The sequence below is a fragment of the Arvicola amphibius genome, chromosome 10, assembly GCF_903992535.2.
Source record: "Arvicola amphibius chromosome 10, mArvAmp1.2, whole genome shotgun sequence".
NCBI classification, from domain to species: domain Eukaryota; kingdom Metazoa; phylum Chordata; class Mammalia; order Rodentia; family Cricetidae; genus Arvicola; species Arvicola amphibius.
In genome coordinates, this window is record NC_052056.1 from 77,699,667 (window position 1) to 77,725,294 (window position 25,628).

The 25,628-nt window shown below is 44.8% G+C and overlaps 2 protein-coding genes across 5 annotated transcripts in view; both read left to right on the forward strand.

Moving 5' to 3' along the window:
* The first annotated feature begins 1,411 nt into the window (after positions 1-1,411).
* On the forward strand, positions 1,412-13,004 carry Igll5 (immunoglobulin lambda like polypeptide 5). Its single transcript, XM_038344958.2, has 3 exons — positions 1,412-1,905; positions 11,162-11,277; positions 12,559-13,004. The coding sequence occupies exons 1-3, from the start codon at positions 1,712-1,714 to the stop codon at positions 12,879-12,881; spliced, it is 633 nt and encodes a 210-aa protein (XP_038200886.1). The 5' UTR covers positions 1,412-1,711; the 3' UTR covers positions 12,882-13,004.
* A 301-nt stretch (positions 13,005-13,305) lies between these two features.
* LOC119824649 (sperm-associated antigen 6) overlaps positions 13,306-25,628 on the forward strand; it is a 141,694-nt gene continuing 129,371 nt past the window's right edge. For 2 of the 4 annotated variants that reach the window (XM_038344956.1, XM_038344957.1), the window contains exons 1-2: positions 13,309-16,976; positions 17,070-17,165. In XM_038344956.1, the coding sequence (XP_038200884.1) occupies positions 17,111-17,165 (55 nt within the window). In that variant the 5' untranslated portion in view covers positions 13,309-16,976; positions 17,070-17,110. Of the gene's footprint in view, positions 16,987-17,069; positions 17,166-25,628 lie in introns of all 4 variants that reach the window. The other 2 variants (XM_038344955.1, XM_042055875.1) reach the window with 2 other exon arrangements.

Genomic DNA, 25,628 nt, shown 5'->3' on the forward strand with positions numbered 1-25,628 from the left:
GAGGGGAGAGATGGGCAGGAGCTAGAGAAAAGGGGGCATTTTTTTTGGTCCCAAAGCAGGGCTGAAGTACCTGAAGAGGAGACAGTTTTCTACCTGAAGAGAGAAGTCACGCATCTTGAGTGTTCAGGCATCTTGAGTGTTTAGGCATCTTGAGTGTTCAGGCATCTTGAGTGGCGAGCGAGGGTGCGGTCTGATGGCTACATCTGGATAACTGCAGGAAGCAGTGGTTTGTGGCTGCTTCTTTCCCAGAGGCCATGGTAGGATCAGGACTCAGAAAACAGTTGTGAAGGGCTGGAGATCTGGCATTGCTCCAAGGGGGCATCCATGAATCCAAGGATGTGGAGTTTCTGGAGTAGAACAACATAGGTAATATCCTTTTGGATTCTTCCTTCGATGTTCAAGTTATAAAGAGCCCAAAGAAGGCAGTGCCATGTGCCTCAAGCGAGGAAAAGCTAGGCTGTACCAGAAGCACCCCTTACTTCGCATCTATTAGGTAACTCACACTCTGTTTTCTGGTGCCTGTCCTCGACTGGATGGACCATAGGCACTCCAAGATGTAGTACTTGTCCCTCAGGGTCTGCAGTCAGTTTTTGAGGACACAGGGATCCAAGCAGAATCTCATGAGTTCATGGAGTCTGGGCTCACTATGGCCCTTATGATCTCTGTGAGACAAGCAAGACATCATCTTGTTACAGAATCCCACAGTGTGGCTGGATAGATGATGGGGGAGGCTTGCATGGCCAAGCAAAAGCTTCCACAGCTGGCGAAGAAGCCTACGGGCTTTGGGCGAAAGTTGTACAAATGAGTTCTGAAGTTCTGCCATGCCATAGGAAGTTAACAGGTCATTAAAAATGGTGATGAGGGTAGACTTTACATGATCTGATCATACAGAAAACAAGAGTTCAAGCTACTTCACAATGCACATGTAAGGTGTGTATCCAATGAGCATATAATATACTACTGTAAAATTCATTATTTTCTCTGTTTTGTGTTGCTTTCTTTGCAACAGGATCTTATTATGTCTCAGGATGGCTTTTAACTTACCATCCTCCTGTTTCAGCCTCCCCAGTGCTGAACTGTAGACAGGGACCACCATGAGCAGCTAATGTTTATCAGTTATACTTTTACAGATATGGAGTGTTATCTATAAAGATCTATGGGTGCTGAACATGGTGCATTAAACACCATTCTAAATACTATCTCATAATTCCTGGATCATGATAATGGCTTTTTGCTGAATTCAAACCTCGTTTTCAGGACACCCATGACCCTGCATTAGCTACAACCGCACCTCCTTGGCATTAAGCCTCTAGAGACTCTTGTTTTGTTAGGCAGGTGTTCAACTGCTCTCTGTGGCCTCTCTAAGCTCTGGGGACTTGCTCTACAGACCCAGGGGCCCGTGGGGGACTGGATATCAGTTAGGCAGAGTCCCCCAGAGCTCCAAGGATGGGGTTAGACAGGCAGGTGTGAGCTTCATTCCAACCGCAACAGGGTAGTTTTCAGATGTCCCTCTGGGAGAGGCTTCCGCAGAAGAGGACTGTGGGCACTAGAGGGTGCCTGCTGCTGGTGGAAACCACAGCCAGCCTGGGGTTTGGCTACACAGATCCATTTGCGCTGGAACAGCTTCTGGCCATCAGTGGAGGAGTGAGCCTTTTTGCCAGGAAACCTACACTGCAAGTGGGGCCAGAGTTAACTTTGGACCTTAGGGACAATGCAACTCAGAACAGGCCAGTCATTGGGTACCATCCCCAGGCAGTGCAAAATTCTCCTACTGTTGCTGCTGGTGGGTCTAGTAGGTGGTGTTCAGCATGTACTTTTGCCAAGCTCAGCACGAAGGAGCAGAGCTATGGGCCCTGGAGCTTCAATGAAAAGCAGCAGGCCTAGTCTGTGGGCCTTGCCAGGCAGGTAAGGGACTTGCTTATGGGTGAATGTTTGGGTCCATGGACTGGAGGCTGGAATGGGTGACTAGGAAGGAAGGTGGCCCTTGAGGCCAGAGGTGAGAGAAGGGAGGATCTCCTCTGTGGGAGGAGGGCTCTGGGCAGATGATAGTTTAAACTAAGTTTAAACCTTGTTCATGGTGGGCCAGTTTTCTACCAAAGAACCACACCCTTAGCCCATCTTCCTTTTCCTTTCCTTTTCTTTCTTTCTTTCTTTTTTTATTTTGAGAAAAGGTCTTGCTAGGTTGCCCAGGCTGATGTTATTACTCTCTGTAGCCTAGGCACGATTTGAACTTGCAATCTTCCATCCTACACTGTCTGGAATAGCTGGGATTAAGACCATGGCGCAAGAACATTTTAGTGTCCCACGGTCCTAATTCATTTAGAATTAACTGTGTGTGTTCATCTTTGTCAAGTAGTTGTAGTTCTAGAAATTTATTCTAAGAGAATTATCAAATTGTCCATTAAATATTATGGAAGTCTTGGGTGGGGAGAGTAGAAACTGGAGCCACAGAGATGGCTCGGTCCAGAAGACCTTGCCCCTCAAACACGAGGACCTGAGTTCAGACTCTCAGTGTGCATGCAAACAGTGGGAAGTGGTAGGCCTTGCTGCTAATGCTAGCACAGGGAAGTTTTGGGGAACACTGTGGCTCACTGGTTAGGTAGTCCAACTGGATCCATGGGCTCCAGGTTCAGTACAAGACCCCGTCTCAGCGGGCTCTGTGGGAGCCTTCTCAGCTTGGTCGATCACCTTCCTGGACCTGGGGGGAGTTGGGAGGACCTTGGTCTTGGCATAGAGTGGGGAACCCTGATGGCTCCTTGGCCTTGAGAGGGAGGGAGGGGAGGTATGGGTGGAGGGGAGGGGAGGGAGGGGGGAGAAGGAGGGGAGGGAAGGGGGAGGAGGAGGGGAGGGAGGGGGGGAGGAAGGAGGGAAGGAGATGGAAATTTTTAAATATAAAAAAAAATAAACCATGAGAAAAAAAAAAAAAGACCCCGTCTCAGATAATAAGATGGTCTGCTCTGAGTTGCACCATGGCTGTGTTCTGCAGAGGGAAGCAATGTGTATTTTTCATTTGGCCTGATACACTGGATGTTCACCAGGGGGTGGAGGAATCACTAGTTATTTCCTCTTTTTAAAGATGAGGAATCTCAGTGTATATAACCTTTGAACTTGTACTCTTTAGCTCAGTATGACACTTTTGCGATTTATCCAAGTTGTTTTATCAGTATTTTGTTCTTTGATTACTGAATGGGTTCCCACTTTTAACAATCATAGCCAAAGAAAAAATTAATGAAACATTAAAATTTTTTATTAAATCATAATTAAAAAACATTAGAAATGATCAAGAAAATGGAAGAAATAAAAGCAAAATTATAAACTACTCTTCATATAGGTTGAACATATCTATTCAAAAAAGTTCCAAACTCCCAAGCTTCACGAGTGCAAACCTGGCTCTGCTCATGGAGAACTGTGTAACTGGCCTCATGGCCAAAATGCAGGCACACTGGGAATGCTATATCATGGCCTCGTAGTCAAAATGTGGGCACACTGAGACTGCTGTATAAAAACACTTCCAGACTATTGTATGATGTGTATATCAAATATAAATACTGCTTTGTTTAGAGTTGGGGCTCATTCCTCATAGATCAGATATGTGCAAAAAAATCCCCAAATCTGAACTATTTAAGAGTTTCAGGTAAGGAAATCATTACTTGTGACAGGGTGGAGGTCATCATAGTAGGTGCTATAGTTGAAGTATGCATCAGAAATACTTTGTCCCAATAAATTTCAAACACAAGCTACCAAAACGACACAAGAAAAACACAAACCTGTAGTCCTTCTTCTGTGGAAAAAACTCAATGCCGATGTGGAAAACTGGTCTTTCCTATTGGAAGCCTCTTCTGGCATGTGACGGTGTTGTCTGTTTTTTACTTGAGAATGGGACATTGTGCAGAGGACACTGTAACACTGGTGATGGTAGACTGTGGTCCTCACTACACTGTGAGCGTGGCTGGATAATTTGGCAAGATGCTTTAGCATCATTAAGTATTTCTCCTTGACCTGACTCTTACTGCTGTTTTCCTGGAAGATTAAAAACTAGCTTCTAGTATTTGGGGCACTAAAATAGAAAAGAGACCTTAGGGAATCCCAGCTTCCGAGGTGCAAGTGTTCACTTAACTTTCAGTTCCAAGGTGGTAATTGACCTCAATTGGACGTGGCATTCCCTAGTCCAGATTTATTGTCATTTCCCTTTATGGTTATGTTCAAGGTAGATGGTATGCAGCTTTGGGGAAGAGTGCTAAACATTTTTTTGTAAACAGATTTCACATTTATTTTCATATAACCCCACCATTTAAGTTGTAGCTCTTTTTCTGAGATCTCTGATCAGCTCATGTGTGTGGTATGATGCAGGGAAGTGCCTGTCCCTTTGTCTGAGCCATATGTTGAATGGTAATTCTCACCTTGAACCGTTTTGGCACCTTTGCCAGCATGTCAGTCATGAATGTTTATACTATCCAGAGTGACTAGACTCAATGTAACCCCTATCAAGATTCAATCACCTTTTTTTTTTCTCTCATAAATAGAAAAGAATAGAACTGGGTGTGGTAGTGCACACCTTTTATCCCAGCACTTGGGAGGCAGAGGCAGGCAGATATCTGAGTTTGAAACCAGGCTGGTCTATTTAGTGATTTCCAAGTCATCCAGGGATACAGTGTGAGACCCTATTTCAACACACAAACAAAGCAAACAGACGAACATCTTGAAATTCATATATGGTGCAATAGCACAACCAGTGACCATTCCTGAAGAATCTAGCAAACACCTCTGTGATAAACACAATGGTCAAAGCAACTTGGGGAGAAAAGGGTTTATTCAGCTTGTGCTTTCACATCACAGTTCATCATCAAGGAAATCAGGACAGGAGCTCAAACAGAGTGGGAAACTAGAGCCAGGAGCTGGTGCAGAGGCCACAGAGGAATGCTGCTTACTGGCTTGTTCTCCATGGCTTGTTCAGTTTTCTTTCGCCAGTTGTTTCTTTTTAAACTTTACTGTATGTGCATTGGTGTGAAGGTGCCAGGTCCCCTGGAACTGGAGTTACAGACAGGTGTAACTGTGAGCTGCCATGTGGGTGCTTGGAATTGAACCCATGTCCTGTGGAAGAGCAGTCAGTGCTCTTAACCAGAGTCATTTCTCCAGCCCCCACCTTTTAAAAAAGATTTATTTACTTATTATATATAGTGTTCTGCCTGCATGTGTGCCTGCGGGCCAGAAGATGGCGCCAGATCTCATTACTGATGGCCGTGAGCCACCACGTATTTGATGGGACCTATAGAAGAGCAGGCAGTACTCTTACCCGCTGAGCCATCACTCCAGCTCCTCCCCGACCCATTTTTTTTGAGACAGGGTTTCTCTGTAGCTTTGGAGCCTGTTCTGGAACTAGCTCTTGTATACCAGGCTGTTCTCGAACTCACAGAGATCTGCCTGCTTCTGCCTCCCGAGTGCTGGGATTAAAGGCGTGCGCCACCACCATCCAGCAGCTTTCTTTCTTACAGAACCCAGGAGGACCTCCTCAGGGTTGGCCCCACCCACTATGGGCTGTGTCCTCCCACATCAATCACTAATTAATTAAGAAAATGCCTCAAAGACTTTCCTACAGCCAGATCTTAAGGAGGCATTTTCTCAGTTGATGCTCCATCCTCTCCAATGGCTGTAGCTTGGATCAAGTTGATGTATTACTAGCCTGCACATCCTCTGGCCAAGTAAATGTCTCCTAGCTATGCTGTAAGAATCACTTTCTTTGTTTCTGAGAAACAAACTTTGAATGACTTTTTGTAGGTGATAGTAGGTTGCAATTGTTATTTACTTTGAAATCTATTTTGTATTGGTTAATAAAGAACAAAATTCAGAAATCATATACAATGTGGAAGAAACTTGAAGACATTGTGTTTAGTGAAATAAGCCTGACCCCATAGGACCAACAGTGGTTCCACTCACGTAGAGTACCTCACAAGTGTAGATTCATAGCGAGGGCACAGACAATGTGATAAGGGGCAGGTGGAGGGGAATGAGAAGTTATTGTGTAATGAGTACAGAAAAACTCTATGAGCATATATTCACACCATTGGGCAGAGCAGGTAGAGATGGTGTAAATGGGAAAATACACTGTTTTCCTACATAGTCTAGACTGATCCTCCTGTCTCCTAATCCCACACACTGGCATTACCAGCACATGCCACCATGTCTGGCTTGCTATGTTTATCTTACCACAATTTTTGCATTTATATTTGCTTAATTGTTTTATGTTCTTATAATTTTAAAGCAATAAGAATTTTAAGCAAAAACATTATTTTGCATCATAAAATCTAACTATTCCTTATAGTAGAAGTGATTTATAAAGTAGAAGAAGAGTCATGGTTGTTTCAAAGATAGAAAGAACTCATGGAGTCAGGGTCATTATCATCTGGACACAATGAGTTTGGGTATTTGTTGTACGAGGAGGCTGCTTGTTTGTTTCCTGGCTGCCCAGACTCCCGAAATAATCCCTCAGAAATCATATTATTTGCAATACTGTTTGGCCAATAGTTTAAGCATATTTTTGGCTAACTCCTATATCCTAAACTAACCCATCTCTATTAATCTGTGTATTTCCATGTGGCTGTGGCTTACCGCGTAAAATTCCATCTGGGGTCTGTCTCTGGTGGTAGTAATGGGGGTCTTCAGTATGGGAAGATGGCAGAGAAAGAGGACCCAGGGGCTGATTTTGAGCTAGCAGTTATGCATGGTCAGGGCAGAAGGGGAAGCCAGGAAGGGAGGGGAGTGTGTGGTCTGAGACACCCAAATGAAGAGAGACACAGGAAAGAGGGATGGATCATTTGATTGAGAAGGCCTTGGACTTGACCACGATGAGGGTCTTGTGAGCCTTGTCATGAGAGGTGTCACAGAAAATGGAGGTAGGACCAAGGGGGACTCCTGCCATGTCTTTACCATGAGAAACCATAGATGGTATCTTAGCCGGGATTCCTATGGCTGTGGAAGGGCACCATGGCACGGTAACTCTTGTTTTAAACATGGTAATTACTCTTTCTTTAACATCATGGAATCTCAGTTCCATTCATTTCCCTGTCCCTTCATATCTGCACTCTGCCTTTGCAACCTCTTCCCAAAATAAAATAAAATTTAAGAGAAGAGAAGAGAAGAGAGAGAGAGAGAGAGAATTAAAAAAATCTCGTCACGGAAGCAGTAGTGTGACACAGTGAGTCACAGTCACAGTATCTCCTTCTGTCCATTTAGCTTTACTTGCAAATGTTCCTTACACAGAGCCATTCCTCCCCACCAGGTGAGCTCTCCAGCATTGCCCTGCCTTTCACCCTATGCAGCAATGAGCAAGGGGCTGGGCCAGTTCTCCTGCTTTCATGCCCTCAGGGTTGGCACCCCCACACCTATGCCATCAGGGCCAGGCGAGATGCAGGGGCTTTTGTCCTGAGTGCTGCATTTGGTGGGGGAGCAGGGACAGCTCTTCTGCTTAAGAGAGGCCTCAGGGCCAGCTCTTCCAACTGCCACAGGCAGTGAGGGCAAGATGGCAGAGGGTGTCTTGCTCCTGCCACTCACACCATAGGGCAGATGAGGGGTAGGGCCAGATCTCCCAAGCTCACACACAGTGCTGTCAACAGGGTCAACTCCACTGTGCTGCACAAAGCAAGGTAAGGGGGAGGGTCAGCTTCCTCACCTGCTGCCAGTGGCAGGGACATTGTGGGGAGGGCATCTTTCGCCAGCCCTCACCGCATGGCAGACGAGGGGAACATGGTCAGCAATCCCACTCTCACTCTCTCAGGGCCGGGTTACCTGCATCCCCTTCCACGCCAACAGGGCCAGCTCTATTGTGTTGCCTAGGTGAGGAGCAGGGCCCACTTTCTTTTTTTCTTTTCTTTTTTTTTTTGTTTTTTTTCGAGACAGGGTTTCCCTGTAGTTTCTATGGGCCCACTTTCTTGAATGCTGCAGCTGGTAAGGGGGAGGGTTAGCTCCTTCATCTGTTGGAAGAGGCAAGGGGCAAGAGGGGCATCTCTCCCTTGCTCCTGCTGCATGGCAACTCTTAAAGAAAAATCATTTAATTAGGGTGGCTTACATTTTCAGAGGTTTAGTCCATTATCATCATGGTGGGATATAGCAGCGTGCAGGCAGACATGGTAATGGAGAAGTAGCTGAGAGTCCTACATCTTGACTTGCAAACAACAGGAAGTGCTTTATTTAACTGGGCATGGCTGAGCAGAGTGACACACTTCCTCCAACAAGACCACATCTACTCTAATAAGGTCACACCTCCAACTAGTGCCACTCCCTTTGGGGCCCATTTTCTCTCAAACCACCACATTCTACTCCCTGGCCCCCAAAGGCATGTAGCTATATCTTAATGCAAAAATGTGTTTAGTCCAACTTCATAGTCTATAAGTCTCAAATTTATTTGAAAGCTAAAGTTCCAAGTCTCTTATGAGATTCATACAATCTCTTAACCGTAATCCCCTTTAAAATTAAAATAAAAGCAGATCACATATTTCAATATATAATGGCATAGAATATACATTATCATTCCAAAATTTAGGGAAGGGAGCATAGTAAGAAAATACTGGACCAAACCAGTTGGACAAACTCCAAACTTTGCATCTCCATGTCTGATGTCAAAACATTCTTCACATCTCCAACTCCTTTTTGCTTTGTTGACTGCAATACACTTCTCTCAGGGGTGGTTTCATTCTCTGTCAGTAGCTGTCCTCACAGGTATCCCATGGCTCTGATATCTCCAACATCTTGGGGTCTCCAAGCCAATTCAGACTTCACCTTCACAGTTTCATACAATGGCTGGCCTCTCTAGGCCTCCATTCAGGGACACTGCTGACACATGCCTGCCCTCAGTGGCTTTCCTCAGTCGTGGAGAAATATTCCGTAACATCTTTATTCTATCCTCAACTCTAAAGCCAGAACCACATGGTCAACGCTGCCAAGTTCTACTGCTTGCTGGGGCTGGAACATGGCCCCTTGTTAACTACATCTTCACCAGCTTTCTGTTTTTCATGGTTTGCTTCATCACCTAAGCTTGGCTGTCTAGAACTTTTTCTGTAGACCAGGTTAGCCTCAAACTCAGATCTGCCAGGTACCACCTTCTGAGTGCTGGGATTAAAGGCCTGTACCACCACATCTGACTCTGAGCTTTTCTTAATTCCTTTTTACAAGTTGCATACTTAGCTGGGTGGGATCTTGCCCTGAGGTCACCACTTCCTTTATTCCATTTCTTAATCTTTTTATTTTCCTTAAACACAGGGTTTAGCTCTATTCCACTTCCTGGTACCCATTTTTCAATCTGTACATTTTGTATTTTATTTGCTCAGCCTGCTCCTTTTCTTTATAAATCTTCACCAGAGTTAACACTAATAACCACACAACAGAGTCAGTACTAGGTTGTTTGGGGATTTCCTCTGCCAATGAAATTAATCAAAAAATTCTTCACTTTAGCCTCAGGCAGACTTTTTGGACAAGGGCAAAAAGCAGCCATATTTTTCACCAAAATATCACAAACCAGTCTCTAGGCCACATACTAATATTTTTTTCCTCTGTAGCCTCTTGAGTCAGGCTCCACAGTTCTAGTAACACTCAATAGCACAGTCTCCCATGCTCCTACTAGTGTGGAACATTTAAGCAGCAATAAAAGTGTTCAACTGCTTTTCTAATCCAAAGTTCCAAGGTCCATGTTCCTTCAAGCAGAAGTCAGGTCAGGCCTGTCACAGCCTGGTACAGTTCCTGGTACCAATTTCTGTCTTAGAGTTTCTATTGCTGTGAAGAGACACCATGACCACAGCATTTCTTATAAAGGGAAAACATTTAATTGGGGCGACTTACAGTTTCAGAGGTTTAGTTCATTATCATCATGGTGCGACATGGTGTTATGCAGGTGGACATGGAGAAATAGCTGAGTGTCCTATATCTTGGCTTGCAGGCAAAAAGAAGTGGTCTGTCTCACTGGGTGTGGCTTGAGAATATATGAGACCTCAAAGCCTACCTCCACAGTGATGCACTTCCTCCAACAAGACCACACCTCTCCAACGAGGCCACAACCCCCATTAGTGCTGCTCCCTTTGGGGGCCATTTTCTTTCAAGCCACCTGAAGGCCTCATGACAGAAATGGAAAGCATTGGAATCCTCACAGGGTAGTGTGATTGGGTCCTGGTTTGGCTTAGATTACCAGAAACTGGTACGGAAGAGACTCAGACACTGTAAAAAGACACATTAGTGTGTAGCACGAATTCTAATTGGTCTTAATAAATAAAACCCAGAGTCAGATATTAGGGGGTGAAGGCTGAAGGATCAGAGTAGCAGTGCAGCCAGCCACTTTTTACTTTTCCCGAATACTCAGAATGAAGGGGCGATCCTATCTCTGAATCCTCAGACTGCACGCTTAGAATGCCTTGAGCTCCTGTCTCCTCCCGCCTCTTATTCCTCTCTCCGCCCAGCCTATCACTCCTGTATTCAACTCCCTACTGCTGGGATTAAAGGCGTGAGATCCCAAGTGCTGGGATCACTTTTGTGTGAGCTCCGTTTCTCTTTTAAAAAGACTAGATCGGGGGCTAGAGAGATGGCTCAGTGGTTAAGAGCATTGCCTGCTCTTCCAAAGGTCCCGAGTTCAATTCCCGGCAACCACACGGTGGCTCACAACCATCTGTAACGAGAGGTCTGGTGCCCTCTTCTGGCCTGCAGGCATACACACAGACAGAATATTGTATACATAATAAATAAATTAATTAAAAAAAAGACTGGATCAATTTTGTGTAACCCAGGGTGGCCTTGACTTAACAGATCCATCTGCTTCTGTTTCCTGAGTCCTGGGATTAAAGGTGTGGCCACCACTGCTTGTCCTCTAGAGGCTTAGTTCTGCACTGTGATTTTCAGGCAAGCTTTATTTGTTAAAACACAAACAAAATACGTACACATGAGCATGTACACACATACACACACACACACACAAACAGGTTCCACCATTTTCACCAGTGAAGATATACCACCCAGAAATTTTTTTGAGCATCTTCTGGGCCTGGTGTTGCTATCAGCACCAAAAAATTCAGAGAGAGAAGTGGCAGATGGGATAGCAAGACTTGTGGGATACTTACTGTTCATCTACTTTCTGCCAAGGGACATAGTTCATTTACTGTGGCCATGTGCCTGTCTTGCCCAACAGGTTCCTGTTCCAGACCATCCCACGGGGCACAGGCCCCAGGTGCTGGCCCCATGGGCTTTCATCTGAGCCCCAGTCAACGTTGGTCTTTGGTGGTGGCACCCAGCTCACAGTCCTAGGTAAGCGGCTCTCATGATCCGACTGTCTCAGAAAAGCCTGCTTTCCCTCGAGGGAATTATTCCCATCTGCCTTCCCTTGCCTTACAGTCTGACACGTACTGTTTTCTGTGGGTGAGGGAGAGGCAGCTGTCTTAGAGTAAACCACAGGAAGGACCCCAGTAGCTTCATCTTTTGAGACAGATCCCCAACAGGACCCAAAGGCTGGGTTTTCAGGTCTTAAAGATGGCTAGATCCCAGTGTCTGAATTGAGGCCCAGATGTGTATCCAAACTGAGAAGGCCACAGAGTATGGCCATTTATATGGCTGGTGCCATGAACCCAGGCTTTAGAGCTAAGGTCACTCCAGGTGGAAAACCGTGGAGGCTGGGAGAGGGATCTGTCTCAGTCTAGGCTGCAGGTCTCTAATTTTTGGCTGGCCCACGAAGTCTCAGGGATACACAAAGGCTCAGGGTGACAAGGTAACTAGAACCTGGTCCTCTCTGGATGATTACTAGGAAAAAGAATGAAGACTGTCAATTGCTCCTGGGCTCTCTCAGGCTTGGGGCCTGGTAGCTAACTTGGTGAGGTGTTTCTCTTGTCTTTCCTCAGATTTCCCTAGACTTAGATGAGGAATGAGGGAACAAATGATGCCAAATGAAATCAGGGGTCACCAGAGACCTCTGGTGTGCTCAGGGGGTTGCTATCATCATAGTCTGGGATATGGAGCCCCAGGAACACAGCCAATGCAGGGTCCTGTGGTTAGGTAACCACTGTGCACAAAGTGTCAGTTCCTCGGGTTTTTCTGGATGGAATCTAATCCTTGGTGAGACATCTGAATGGAGTCTGGAGCCCAGGCCCCAGAGCCCTTAGACAGCAGGCACACCTCAAGATCTACTCCCCAGGACCAAGCTCCCAGAGTAAAGGAGTATTCCAGTTCATAGGGGAGGCTCTTAGCATTGGAGAAGTAATGGAGGTGGCAGGGCTGAATCAGAGTGGATGGATGTACAGGAGGTCAGCGTCAGGTCCCAATTCAGACTCTAGCTACTGGGAGAGAGGAGCAGAGTCAGCATTGGGCCAAGTGGGGAAACTGAGATTGCAAGGGGCTGGGTCTGGATCATGTCACCTAATAAGGTACCAGGCTATCTGCTCTCTAGGGGACTTGAGTGGACAGAGAAGAAGAAGGAATCAGGATGGAACTCTGATGGTATCATGAATGGTCACAGAGCTCCTGTTAGGAGAAAAGTGCTTCCCTGTCACTTGGGCTCTCCTGAGACATCTCTCATCCCCTTCTCTGTCTGCACAGGTCAGCCCAAGTCTGACCCCTTGGTCATGCTGTTCCTGCCTTCCCTGAAGGATCTCCAGGCCACCAGCAAGGCCACACTGGTGTGTCTGGTGAGCGAATTCTACCCAGGCACTTTGACGGTGAACTGGAAAGTGGATGGAATCCCTGTCACGCAGGGTATAGAGACAACCCAGCCTTCCAAGCAGATTAACAACAAATACATGGCCAGCAGCTACCTGACATTGACCTCTGACCAGTGGACACCTCACAGCAGATACAGCTGCCAGGTCACTCATGAAGGGAACACTGTGGAGAAGAGCGTGTCACCTGTTCAGTGTTCTTAGACCATGATCCTCCCTGAAGTCTCAGGGGCCTGGATCTGAAGTGCCAGAATAAAGGTCTATTTTGTCCCCCCCCCCACCTCCTGTGCCCAATACTCAATAAATATCTTGTTCTTTATCTCATTATCCCCATGCCATATGTCACTGGAATGCCCAGGAACTTCAGAGTTGGGAAGTTTTGGAGCCCAGGGGGAAACTCACCCAGTGAGAGCCCACAACCTGCACATTATCTGGGAAACAGTGTTATTGTTAAAGTCCCTTCCTGGGGAGACATAAGCAACATATTTCCTCCTTCTAAGGTCCCAACAAAAAACCAAGGAATGATTCCACCAAAGTTCACCCTTTGCTTCCTTACAGAGCCTAGGTGAGGGGTTACTTACGGGGGTGTGGGTGCCCCTCTCTCCTCACAGAGTGTACCTGAAAAATAAGGGATGAGGGCTTTTCCATAGCCCTCACCAATTAAGGCAGAGTTGTACTCAACAGGCCGTGACAAAGAGTGCGACACCCAGGTGAGAGTCTCATGCCCCCTCCACCCCTCCATTTGGGGGGTGTAAACTATCAACAATCTCAACTGGATGATTTTTTGCATGGGTGTGGCTGAATGCCCCAAGATGGCAGTTGCTTGTGTTGGAGAACAGGCACTCACAAGTGTGGTTTTCAGGATTTCGGTTCACGTTCCCTCCCCTGTGTTTTCTTTCGCCTTCCAGTGTAGCTCTTTCATTACTCCTGCCTCCCTCCAGGATGGAACTAGGACCTCCTGAGATACCGTCATTCTGTCTCTAGTCTGAGAGATCAAGGCTTAGAGACATTAGGAAGTGGCCCAGGTCACATCTGAGTCACAACCAGAACTGGGATTGGAGCATACTCAAAGACAACTTTTTCTCCACCCCTACTTTCTACGTCTTAAGAATCCTCTGTCTAGTACACAGTGTTTCAATTTAGAAGAAATTTCTACACAGAGTTATAGGCAAGGTCACTGGCATTGGGGAAGTGACCTGTTCCAACCTTTCTCCTTTTTTACTGGCCTAATTCACACTCTGTAGCATCTTAGGGTACACTGCCTATCTTGGCTCTGTTGGCAGCTCCTGCATCCAGGGACTTTGAGCTTTCTCAGATGGCTGACCTTTGAGGTCCCTCACCAAATTCTCCTTTGGCTCTTTTAACTGGTATCTCCTGCCATCTTCCTTCAATGACTTACTTTCCCAGGTGGTGAACTATCTGATCCGTGTGCGTTGTTGGATTCTGTCTTTGTTAGGGCTTCTGTTGCTATGATAAAAGATTATGACCAAATACAACTTTTGGAGGACAGGGTTTATTTCAACTTACAGTGTGCAGTCCACCATTCAGAGGAGTCAAGGCAGTGACTCAAGGCAAGAACTAAAGCAGAGGACAGGGCTGCTTACTGCCTTCCTCTTCACGGCTTGCTCAGCCTGCTTTCTTTTAGTACCTAGGAACCTGCCCAGTGGTGACACCATCCATTCTACATCAATCATCAATCAGGAAAATGCAGCATAGGCTTGTCTACTGGCCAGCCTGGTGGGGCCATTTTCTCAGCGGAGGGTCCCCATTTCCAAATGACTCTTGCTTGTGTCAAGTTGACAAGAAGCTAGTGAGCACAATAGACACTGTGTCAACTTGACATGACAATACCCCACTATCAAACCATAACTTTTTCCTTTTTTGTTGTCTCTAAGATTTCATTTAATATCAATAACACAATATAAAATATTCCAACTTTCAAGGGTCCCATAGTCTTTAAAAATTTCAATATTTTAAAAATTCAGATTCTTTAAAATATCCAAAGTCTCCCTGAAATTCCAAATATCTGTAAAATTCCAAAGCTTCTTAACTGTGGGCTCCTGTAAAATAAAAATGTAAGTTAAATACTTTCTTACTCTAAGAGGGAAAAACCAGGTACCATCACAATCATTTCAAAGCAAAACCAAAGTCAAACATCGTGAAGATCAATGGCAGGCTTTTGGGACCTTAAATCTCAAAGGGTATTTTGGCCTGCTCAGGTAGCCCGTATCAGAGGCTCAGACCAGCTTCTGCCCACAGATGCTGCTGTTCTTGCTGATTAGTTTAATGTATTGGTGTCTCTAAAATGCTGCAGTCTCCTGCTGAGACTGGGCTGCACTTTGACCAGCAGTCTCTCCTGGGCCATCCTCAGGGACTCTGATCTGCTACATGATGCCAAGTGTAAACTTCTCTCCAGCACCCCTCAGTTTTGATGGTTCTACGTTAGGCTAAACTTTTACCAAGGGTTATCCACACTTCTCCCAGTGCCAAGACTCAGCAGTTCTCCACGACTCCTTCATGCCTCAATGACCAGTAAGTACTACCTGGAAAACACATTACCAGGTTTGCCTGCTAGCACAAGATACAATCTTGGCCCTGTCTAGATCACAGCTTCTGTGTGCTCACCCTGAAGAAACACTTCCCAGAAGATTCTGCCTCATTTATGTTGGTCTCTTCTTTTTTTGCTTTTATTTATTCTTCTCTCATAAAATACATCCGATTGCAGCTTCCCTTTTGTCCATTCCTCTTAGTCCCCTCCCCAACACCCGCCGCCTTCATTTCCCTTCAGAAAGAAGGTCTCCCAGGGGTATGAACCAAATACGGCATTACAAGATACAATAAAACCCTTGTATCAACTGGACAAGGCAACCCATTAGGAGGAGCAGTGTCCTAAGAATGATGTGTCAGAGACACACTGACTCCCACTGTTAGGAGTCCCACAAGAAATCCAAGCCAAACAATCACAACATATATGTAGAGGACATAGTACAGACCCAAGCAGGCTCTGCGATTGCTACTTTAGTCTCTGTGAGCGCCTATAAGCCCTGTTTAGTTGATTCTGTGGGCTGTGTTGTTCTGGTGTCTTTGACCCCTCTGGCTCCTACAATCCTTCCTCACTTTTCACAGGGTTCCCAGAGCTCTGCCTTATGTTTGGCTGTGGGTCTTTGAATCTGCTCCCATCAGCTTCCAGAAGAATCCTTTCTGATGGCAACTGGGCTAGGCATGGATGTATAAGTATAGCAGAATATCACAAGAAATCATTTCATTGCCTTTTTTTGGGTTCTGTCCTAGGTCTCTGAACCATCCAGCTTCTGATTCCTGGCCACTCAGGCAGTGTTGGACATAGGCTCCCTCTCATAGCATGCATGGGTCTCAAGTTGGACCAGTCATTGGTTTGTACTCCCACAAGCTCTGGGTCACCACTGCCCAGCACATCTTGCAGGCTAGACAGATTGTAGGTTGAGGATTTTGTGGCTAGGTTGGTGTCTCAGTCTCACCACTGGAAGTTGCCTGGTTACAGAAGATGGGCAGTTCAGACTCCATATCCTCCTACAGGGCCAGTTTGAGACATTGTGTGAGACACTACTGTATATGACTTATAAATCATTACATTTATACATATATAAAATTTTCAAAGAATAAATTTTTAATAAGTAAGAAGAAGAAACTGGGTTTCTTTAAGCTTAAGATATATTTTCCCCACCATGAACCGTTGGACATTAATTATGTTATTTGCTCTTCTGTTTTCCCCAATGAATTTCTCTGACGGACTGCTTACTTGCTATCTGAAGTGTAATTAAGTATTTGGTTGTTGTGAGCCTTCAGAGATCCGGAAATAAAAACTTTCATGTGTACCAAGGATACACTAAAAAGAAAACACTGAGTTAAGGATGCTTTGACAATATGGGATCGATCATATTATACATGATTTACGTGTTTGGTTATTCTTGACAGTCCAGTTACAGTTTTCTCCAGACACCCCAGCGCTCACACCTATAGGTGCGACACCAGCTACTCTGGGTCAGTGTGTAAAAGGACCGTGTTCTCCTGACAGTCGCCAGCCTGGAAAAAACCCACGCCCGTAGACTGGTGCTAAGCAGTACTCAAAAGTGTCAGCCTCCGACACCCTGGCCGTGACGTCACGACCTCGACTGGCGGTTGCATCCGGTTTGGCTCGGTTGCCCTGGAGACGGATACACAGAGGAACGGATCCTGGAGCAGTCCGGGAGGTGGCGGAGGTCCTGTTACCTGCGGACCTGCTGCGCCTGAAGGACCAGCTTCACCATGAGCCAGCGGCAGGTGCTGCAAGGTATGACCAGGGCGGGCGGGCGGGCACTCGGGAGCGTTGGAGCCGCGGGTCACGGGACGGCTACACCGGGTCTCTCTCCTCAGTGTTCGAGCAGTACCAGAAAGCCCGGACGCAATTCGTGCAGATGGTGGCGGAGCTGGCGACCAGACCCCAAAACATCGAGACGCTGCAGAACGCAGGTGAGCCTGCATCTCATGCGTTGCCCGTCTGCCTCAGTCCATGCCCTCTTGGCTCTTACCACCACTTTGGGCTTGCCTCTAATTTCCCACGCCCGCCGACCTGCCACCTCACTCCTAATTCGTCCTTAATCTCAATCCCCTGGACCCCGGCCCTCTCAGTCCCTGACTGCTATCCGTTGTACCTCTGACCCTGAGCTGCTGAACTTGTGAGTCCCTTGCCTGCTAAGCTTTGTGTGTGGGGGTGGGTATGGGCTCGCGGGTGAGGCTGGGGTCTGGGCGACCGGAGGAGACATCTCCAAGATCCTCCTGTACAATTTCAGTCCCAGTAGGGGTCTTAATGGGTGAGGCCAAGAGGGTGAAAGGGCAACTTGATGTCTTTATTTCCATTTTCACTGAAATCAGGCAGGGTGTCAGGTATTTTAAAGCAGTATGAACTCTCTGAAAGTCATTTTGCATAGAGGTTAATCTGCCCTAATCAGACCCATTTTACCCATTAGCCATGTGGACGTATATATCATGGTTCCTGCCAGGCACTCCTGTGGCTGAATATAGGTATATGTCTTCCTCACACAGGAATCTGTACCCTGCCATACAGGGTTGCAATACTGGCTGTTGGCAGCCTCACAGCTTGGGGACCACAGGCACCTGCCACCATGCCCTGCCTTTTTGTGGGTGCTGGGGATTCCTAGCAGAGTCTGTAAACTGGCTCAGCAAGTGCTTTACTAAGTCATCTCCTAAATCAATCCTTTTCAATGATTAATTTTTTTTTTTTCTTTCTTTTTTTTTTTTTTTTGGTTTTTCGAGACAGGGTTTCTCTGCAGCTTTTTTAGAGCCTGTCCTGGAACTAGCTCATGTAGACCAGGCTGGCCTCAAACTCACAGAGATCCGCCTGCCTCTGCCTCCCGAGTGTCAATGATTAATTTTTATTTCATGTGCATTGGTGTTTTATCTGCATGATTGTCTGTATGTGATTGTTGGATCTCCTGGAACTGGAGTTGTGAGCTGCCATATGGTTGCTGGGAATTGAACCCAGGTCCTCTGGAAGAGCAGTCAGTGCTCTTAACCGCTGAGCCATCTCTCCAGCCTTTTTATAGAGATATATTTAAAACTAACTTACATACCCCTGTACCTTTTTGGTGCTTTCTTTGATCCCTTGGATTTTGGTGTTTATTCTTGGTTATTTTCACTGGTAGAGGTGGTGAGGGAAACATTTAGATCTTTAATTTTGAAAAATTTGAGATAAGTTTAGGCTTATTACCTTCTATTTAACTTCCACTAGTAACGTATGCCAACATTTTATTATTACAATTATGATGCTGAAATTGACAGAAATTCATTAATTTAGTCCACATTTCCCCAGTCTTCTTCGTGTTCTTCATTCTACGTATTTTTATCTCCTGTACTCACCATCATTATTCTCAAGGTACATTGCATTAGGTCAGTATGCGGGACTCTCCATTGTCCTTTACATTAGGTCAGTATGCGGGACTCTTGTGTTGTTCCTTACATTAGGTCAGTAAGGGGGACTCTCCATTGTCCTTCCAGAAGCACACCCACCTCCTTCTGTCCCCAACCACTAAATTAGTACTAAGTTATGAGAGGTTGTCATTAAAAACATTATTTTGGGGCTTGAGAGATGGTTCAGCCATTAAGAGCTTGTGCTGTTCTTCCTGAGGATTGTAGGGGAATTTGTTATAGCTGTGGAGCCGCAAAGATATCCTGACTTACCACGAACCCAGGCTATACTTAGAGCCGGAATAGTACAGCTCTGTAGGATAGAGCCGCAACAGGACAGCTCAGCTCTGGAGGGAAGGTGCCTCATTTATAAGGAAGCCAGGCAACCTAGCGCTGGGGTGTGGTGGGGGATGGTCTCCCCACAGGATATAGCTATCCGGTTCTTCTTCCGGAGGGCCCTTACAGCTGAGGTCTTCTCTGTTCTCTTAAGAGAATGTCCTAGCAGAGCTATCTGCTTCTGCCCAAGATGTTACTTCTTTTGCTAACACTCTGTTAAAGGGGAAGCCCCTTGCAGAAATGTAGCAATCTATTTCGACTCTAGAGAAAACTTGTTACCTTTTCTGCTCAGTCTTGCTTAGCCCCCCCACCCCAATCCCTTAGGTAGTATTCCAGCAAGATTCTTCTGTTCTGTTGTGCTCAGCCTTGCTCCGCCCCCATAAGGAAGCACCTCAGCAAGGTTTTTCAGTTCAGTCCCCTAAGGGACGCCCCAGCCAGGTTCTTGTATTCTGTGCTGGTGAATGAAGACCATCACCGAAGAAAGAGATTTATTTAGGAAGGAGTTCAGGAGAGTGGCTGCCTCTGCCAGGGAGGGAGTAAAAGGGAACTTTTAACTGAATGGGCAGAGAAGCTTATATAGGGCTTTTTAGGGGTAAAGTTTTCCCAGGGAGAAGAGGGATTGGTTAGTTTTCCCTGCTCAGGGATTAGTTTAACTGGTAGGGACAGAGATGGCTCTGATTTCATGGCCAATCTGTGTTTCTTTCACTGGTCCTTTTTAGCCTTTTGACTCTAATCTTAGGACCAGAGCATATTTCTTTCACTGGCTCAAATTCTAGGGACACTGGTTTCAGAATCAGGGCATGTTTCTTTGGGTCCTGGGTTCAGGGATAAAGATGTTTCTTTCCCTGGCTCAAGTCTCAGATCCATGATGTGTTTCTTTCACTGGCTCTAGGCTCAGAGTCAAGGTGCTCAGTGATTGGTTGGTTTCCTGCTGCATTTGGCCCTTTTACCCTACATTCCCTCCTTTTTTGTTTGTTAATAAATAACTGGGGGACTAGAAAGGTGGAGACATTTTCATTAGACTACTGAATTGGGATGTCGAGGTTCTTGGGACAATCTTGATCTTCATCCGCAGAATGTAACTGAATGCTGCAGGTCTCCGACTCTGTAGCTAGGGCTTGGTAATCCCATAACAGTAACTGGTTAGAAAATAAACTTAAAAAATCGGTTATTTTGTTTTGCAGATGTTTTATGTAGATGAATTTTTTATTCCCTGTTTGTGCAGATGTATTCACAATCTTTGGAGTGTCCATAGTAGAAGTGTCCAATGTAATAGTAAACTTTACATTCTAATTCATCATCTCCTTCCATTTCTGTCTCCTCTGCCTCCTAGATTCATGGCCTTCTCTTCTTTAACCATCATTGTTGCATGTACATGCGAATGAAATAAATGTATACATACAACCTGTTGGGTTCCTTCAGGGTTGGCTGCACATGTATGTTTCTAGGGCGGTTGGCTTGGTATTGGGCACTCATCCCTGGGGAAGTCTTCCTCTCTCAGCAGGTGCTAATTGCTTGTAGCTTTTCATCTAGGGATGGGAGGAACCCTAGTATATTTCCCCGAACTTATGTTGGGATGTCAGCCATTGTTGGAATTGTCTTATTTAGGCAGTCATGTTGTTGAGCTTTCATGGCTGTAGCTTTTCTGCTGTAGCTAGAAGGCACAGTCTCACAGCAGTCCTCCTCATCCTCTGGCTCTTGCAGTCTCCCACCATTTCTTCCAAATGTTTCCTGAGCTGTAGGTGTAGGAGTGTGTAGTAGATACATCGATTGGGGCTGGGCACCCCATGGTCAGTTGTTCTCTGCATTCTGGCACTCATGGCTGTCTGTAATGTAACTACAAAAAGAAACTCCTTTGATGAGGGCTGTGTTTTACATTCATCTGAAGTCCTAAGGATAAGAATTTAGAATGTCCTTAGGAATTATACTGATGGAGGGAAGTCTAATATCCATGACCTCACTAGCCCTAGGTAGTTGTCAGTGTTTACAGTACCAGGCACAATTTGCCCTCTGTTAAGTGGGTTTTGAGTTGAATTAGACACCTGTTGTTTGCTGCCAAGATATGAATACTGCCCTTGAACTTTCAGAAGTATCTTGCTGTGCTGGTCATTGTTGTGGTCATAGGTGTTATAGCTGAGTCATGACAACCATCGAATGTTTTTCTTCCCAGCAGCTTCCATAGTACCTTCAAGTATTGCCCAGGGAGGAGGCTTTAGGTCAGTTCCAGTTCAAATCTTTTGAGTTCTAAGTCAAAAGTGCATGCTGTCCTTGGCAATGGGTATTTATTTACCTTCAACTTCTGGGAACAACCAAGGACAATGACAATGACCTATATTGTTTATGTGTGCTGATGTAACCTAAACAACAAATCAAAAGGAAGTTTCTCATACCTGTACCCTAATTTATTAATTAGTCTATAGCTCCTGGGGGTGGGAGTATAACTTCCTTATGTTATACACAGTCATATGTATTGTATATAAGTTTAGATAAATATAAAAAACAGTGATTCTCCATGTCTCTCAAGCATGCCCTGTTATTTATCCTTCTGCTCCCTCTGCTGTACTGACTCACTGTGCAGTCGAGGTCACACTTTCAACATCTGATGATGCATGTGGATCACCACACCTGACTTTTAACATACAATTTTAAGAGCTGAAATCGTTTTTTAAGAACTGGCTTTTCCCGTAACTTCTTTAAATCAATCAGTGAAGCCGTCAGTTATCATGCCACACACATCCAATAGGAAGACATGCTTACTTATTCTGTAAGCTTTAAATGTTTTGTTTAATGCTTGTAGCTGGGCATAAAATTTTAGTCAAAAATTTATTCTTTATTTTATTTCATAACATCTATGTTCACCTTTTTTTTTTCTGCCAGGAAACTCATGTGCAGAACTTAATTTCTGTGGAATCCCATCTGTATTTCTGATACCGCTATCAGTGCCCATCTTCACCACATGAGGATTTGTTGTTATCTCTTTCCATGTCTTTTTATGTGTGCTGAGAACTGAACCTGAGGCCTCTGCTATGTTAAGGATGTCTTATACCATATATACATGTCTTTAAAACTAAACTTTCTCTGAAGTATACATATAAACTGTCTCAAATCTTTTAGAGTAGGTGAAATATGTACAAAATAATGGATTAATCCTAACTAAAGGTGGATTTTGTGTGCGTGATGCTGGATAGTGAATTTAAGCCTTGGCTGTGCTAACGTTGAGCTGCATCCGAAACCTCAGACAGAGTTTTAATTAACTGTCTTATAAATATTTCCTTTGTGAATACCTCCCATGAAGCTCTTGCAGAGGTCATCTTTTCAGTCTGCCCCTCTTACTCACTGGCGGTCTCCTTCCTAGGTAGTCTATCTTCTGCTGACAGACGAATGCAGTAGGTATGTATTACAGAAGGGAAAATACATTAGTAAGAATAGGCAACATATGCCCAGAATTTTGGCCTCCCTAGAAGATCTTCAAATTAAAGCAGTATTGTCTTTGTGGGGTGATTTTAGGTGAGGAAACACTTTATTTTAATGGGTGTTTTGTCTGTATGTGTTTCTGTGCACCACGTACATGCCTGGTGCCCACAGAGGCCACAAGAGGGCACTAGATCACTAGAACTGAAGTTATAGACACTTGTGATCTGCTGTGTAGGTGCTGGGAATTGAACACAGGTCCTTTGGAAGAACAGCTGGTGTTCTTGATCACTGAGCCATTGCTGCAACCTAAGAAGGAACAGTTTGAATGACCAATATGAATTTCCTAAAGCTATGATAATAGTAGTTTCTGATACCTGGCATCTTGCACCTAAAATTTATTTATAAATGCGGTGTTATGTATTTTCTTTGGAACCACAATTTAACTGTAAGGAGAGAAAATTGTACACTGACTTTCACAAGTCTCTTCATTTGTCATTCAATGAAGATTTATTACATCCACAAGATCAATGGGTTCTGAGCCCTCATGACACTTGCATGATGCTAAAAGGAATGTCTTTGTCCATAAGGGGCTTGTTTCATAATAGAATTCTGTGTGTACTGTTGTTATGTATTGCTGTGTGTTTAAAGTTGCTATGTATCTGAAGGGAACTTAAGCCAATTTGGGAATAAGAAGTACTGTTTAAAAGACACATCTAAGTATAAGTGTTAGTTCTCCTGCATTTGCTAGAAATTAGCCACATGCAACTGCATTTAGGCAGAGAGAGTATTTTGTGTAAAAGCATACACACAAATGCAAAGCTGATACTGAACAGAAATGGTCGATGTTTAGATATCACTCGTGAGTGAGGGAGAGGCTGGAGAGGAAAGCAGGACATGATGTTTGTGTTTCTGTTGAGTAAATACATAGCCACTCAGGCTTGTAGTTAGAGGAATTGTTGGACTCACTTTGTGCATTAGAGAGTTTACTACCAGGCTTTTCCAGTTGCTTGGACACCAGTGCCATTCAATAGCAACAGACACACAACACAAAGGGAATTGTGATTTCTTCTGGAGGCTGAAGTATGTCAGGGACATGTGCTCACTTGGGGTATTATTAACTGTGATAAGCAGTATGGAGACAGAGAGCTGAGGTTTGGGAAAGAGATCTTAGTTGGAAAGAAACAATTAGACACACGAAACTTAAATGCTCATTTGATAACAATATAAAAGTCCATTTACTATTTCCTTATGCAATTGTAAACATATTTCAATCATTTTGTTTCTAGTATAATGCAAACTTAATTTTAAGTAACTTTAAATATGTAGTTCTGGGGATTGACCCTAAGGCCCTGTACTTGGTAGGCAAGCATTGTATAACAAAGCTATGGTTGTTATCTATAGCTTTGAGATAACTTTTATGTTATTGACATACTCTTTTAGTTTAAAATATCACGGGGAAATGGTAACAGTGTTGATGGAGTAAAGAGCAGGGTAGTTCTGTAAGCAAAATGAGTGGAGCTTTGAGTTGATGGAGTGATTGTGGAGCATAGTTCTGGCAATGCCAATGGCAGGCAAATGAATCCCACAGGCTGAACCTTTGAGTGTATATTCTAGATCTGTCAGCTGTGATAGACAGTGAGAGAAACATACCTTAGCGACTGATGCTGCCAATAGTAGTATTTACCTCACAGAATTGAAGATTAAGAGCGTTGATGTTTGTTAGTTTCTTAGGGAAGCTCCTAACAGATAGGAAGACTATACAAGTGTTTGCTGAATTAGTAAACAGATTGAGAACATGCATCTTTGCCAATCTAGAATAGTTGCTAGACAGCCAGGGAGAGCCACTGGTCTGTGTCCCATCTATCACCCCTCCACCCTCAGAAGTCACATACCAGACATGGCAGTCCTTGAAGGGAAAGGAAGGCCAGATAGGTTAGTTTATATTTGGACAACATGGTGCCGATATGGATATCAGGCATGGGCCAAGATGGCTAACACTGGCTATCCAGGGGACTGTGAGTTAGAGTCAATTTGTCTGATGTTGGATGTCTGGGGAACCCACAAGTAAGCAGTGGTGTAATTTTGTATAATTATTCCTTGCAAAATGTCACTTTTGTATGATAAATATGGCCTTGTGGTCACCTTCACCAGCCTGTCTCTCTGTAGTCCCATGTGTGCCTATCTCCACTGTGGCCATATGCTTATATGCATACGTTTCTGGCCATCTTTGTGAAGACCATGTGTGTTGGCATGTGTCTGTGTACCTGCTGCCATCTGCCTGCCTAGTGGTCTGTGTGCCAGTAAATAAAATATGACTTAGCCGATTTGGATCCTTGCAGTCTCTTCAACCTCCCAGCCTCCCAGAACCCTTCTCCTTTCTTGCCACTGGAACTTAAATGTCACAGGAATCCACTCATACCCAAATTACTATTGAAGTACTAGTCAGAACTCAGAGGGTATGAGACTGCATGAGAATTCTAGTTCATAACAGTATCTTGATGGATGTAGTGCTATTGTTGAATTCTCTGACAGCAGATTCTTTGTGTTTCTTTAGGACTGAGTAAAGCACAGCACTGTGTTACAAGGGACACGATGTCTTAGATCATAATTGACTTCATAATTATGACAGTAAAAATTGCTTCATGGGAAATAAGGCAAGTAGATGTGCTATACCAAGAGTTTACATCTGAGCTTTGACAATACAGTCCTTTCCAACTGAACACTCTCCTGTCCTTCCCTTTTTATGTCATCCATTTCCCCCCGGGGGCATCTGCTTACGTGCCCTAGATTTCAGCTTCAGTGTCACTTTGTGTCCCTCTCTGTGTCCCCCAGAGCCTTCTTTGCTGTAGGGCAGCAGAGAGCAATCCTTCTCTAGGTGCACACATTACAATGTATTGAGATCATCTTTCTTTTTTTCCTATTTTTTAAAACAATCTCAATAAAATGATTTTTGTTTTATATACCAATCTCAGTTCCTCTTCTGTCCCCTCCTCCCACTGCTCTCCTCTCCCCCCTCACATTGTCTCCTCAGAGGGGGTTAGGCCTCCCATGGGGAGTCAACAAAGTCTGTCACATCCCATTGAGGCAGGACCAAGGCCCTCTCTCCTGTTCATAGGCTGAGCAAGGAATCCCTCCTTAGGGACTGGAAGGTCCTTGTTCACAATTTATCTGAAGTTCTTTGAGGACAAGGTGTTTCCAGCACCTTGAAGATTTACATTTTATATATTTTTCGAGAAAATTCAAGCTGCGTGTGGTGCT

What these genes read in the sequence shown, in the direction of transcription:
- Igll5 (XM_038344958.2), top strand. Translation starts at nt 1,712, where the DNA reads ATGCAACTCAGAACAGGCCAGTCATTGGGTACCATCCCCAGGCAGTGC. An exon ending in CTGTGGGCCTTGCCAGGCAG is followed by an intron (nt 1,906 to 11,161) that starts GTAAGGGACTTG and finishes CTTGCCCAACAG; the next exon opens with GTTCCTGTTCCAGACCATCC. An exon ending in CACCCAGCTCACAGTCCTAG is followed by an intron (nt 11,278 to 12,558) that starts GTAAGCGGCTCT and finishes CTGTCTGCACAG; the next exon opens with GTCAGCCCAAGTCTGACCCC.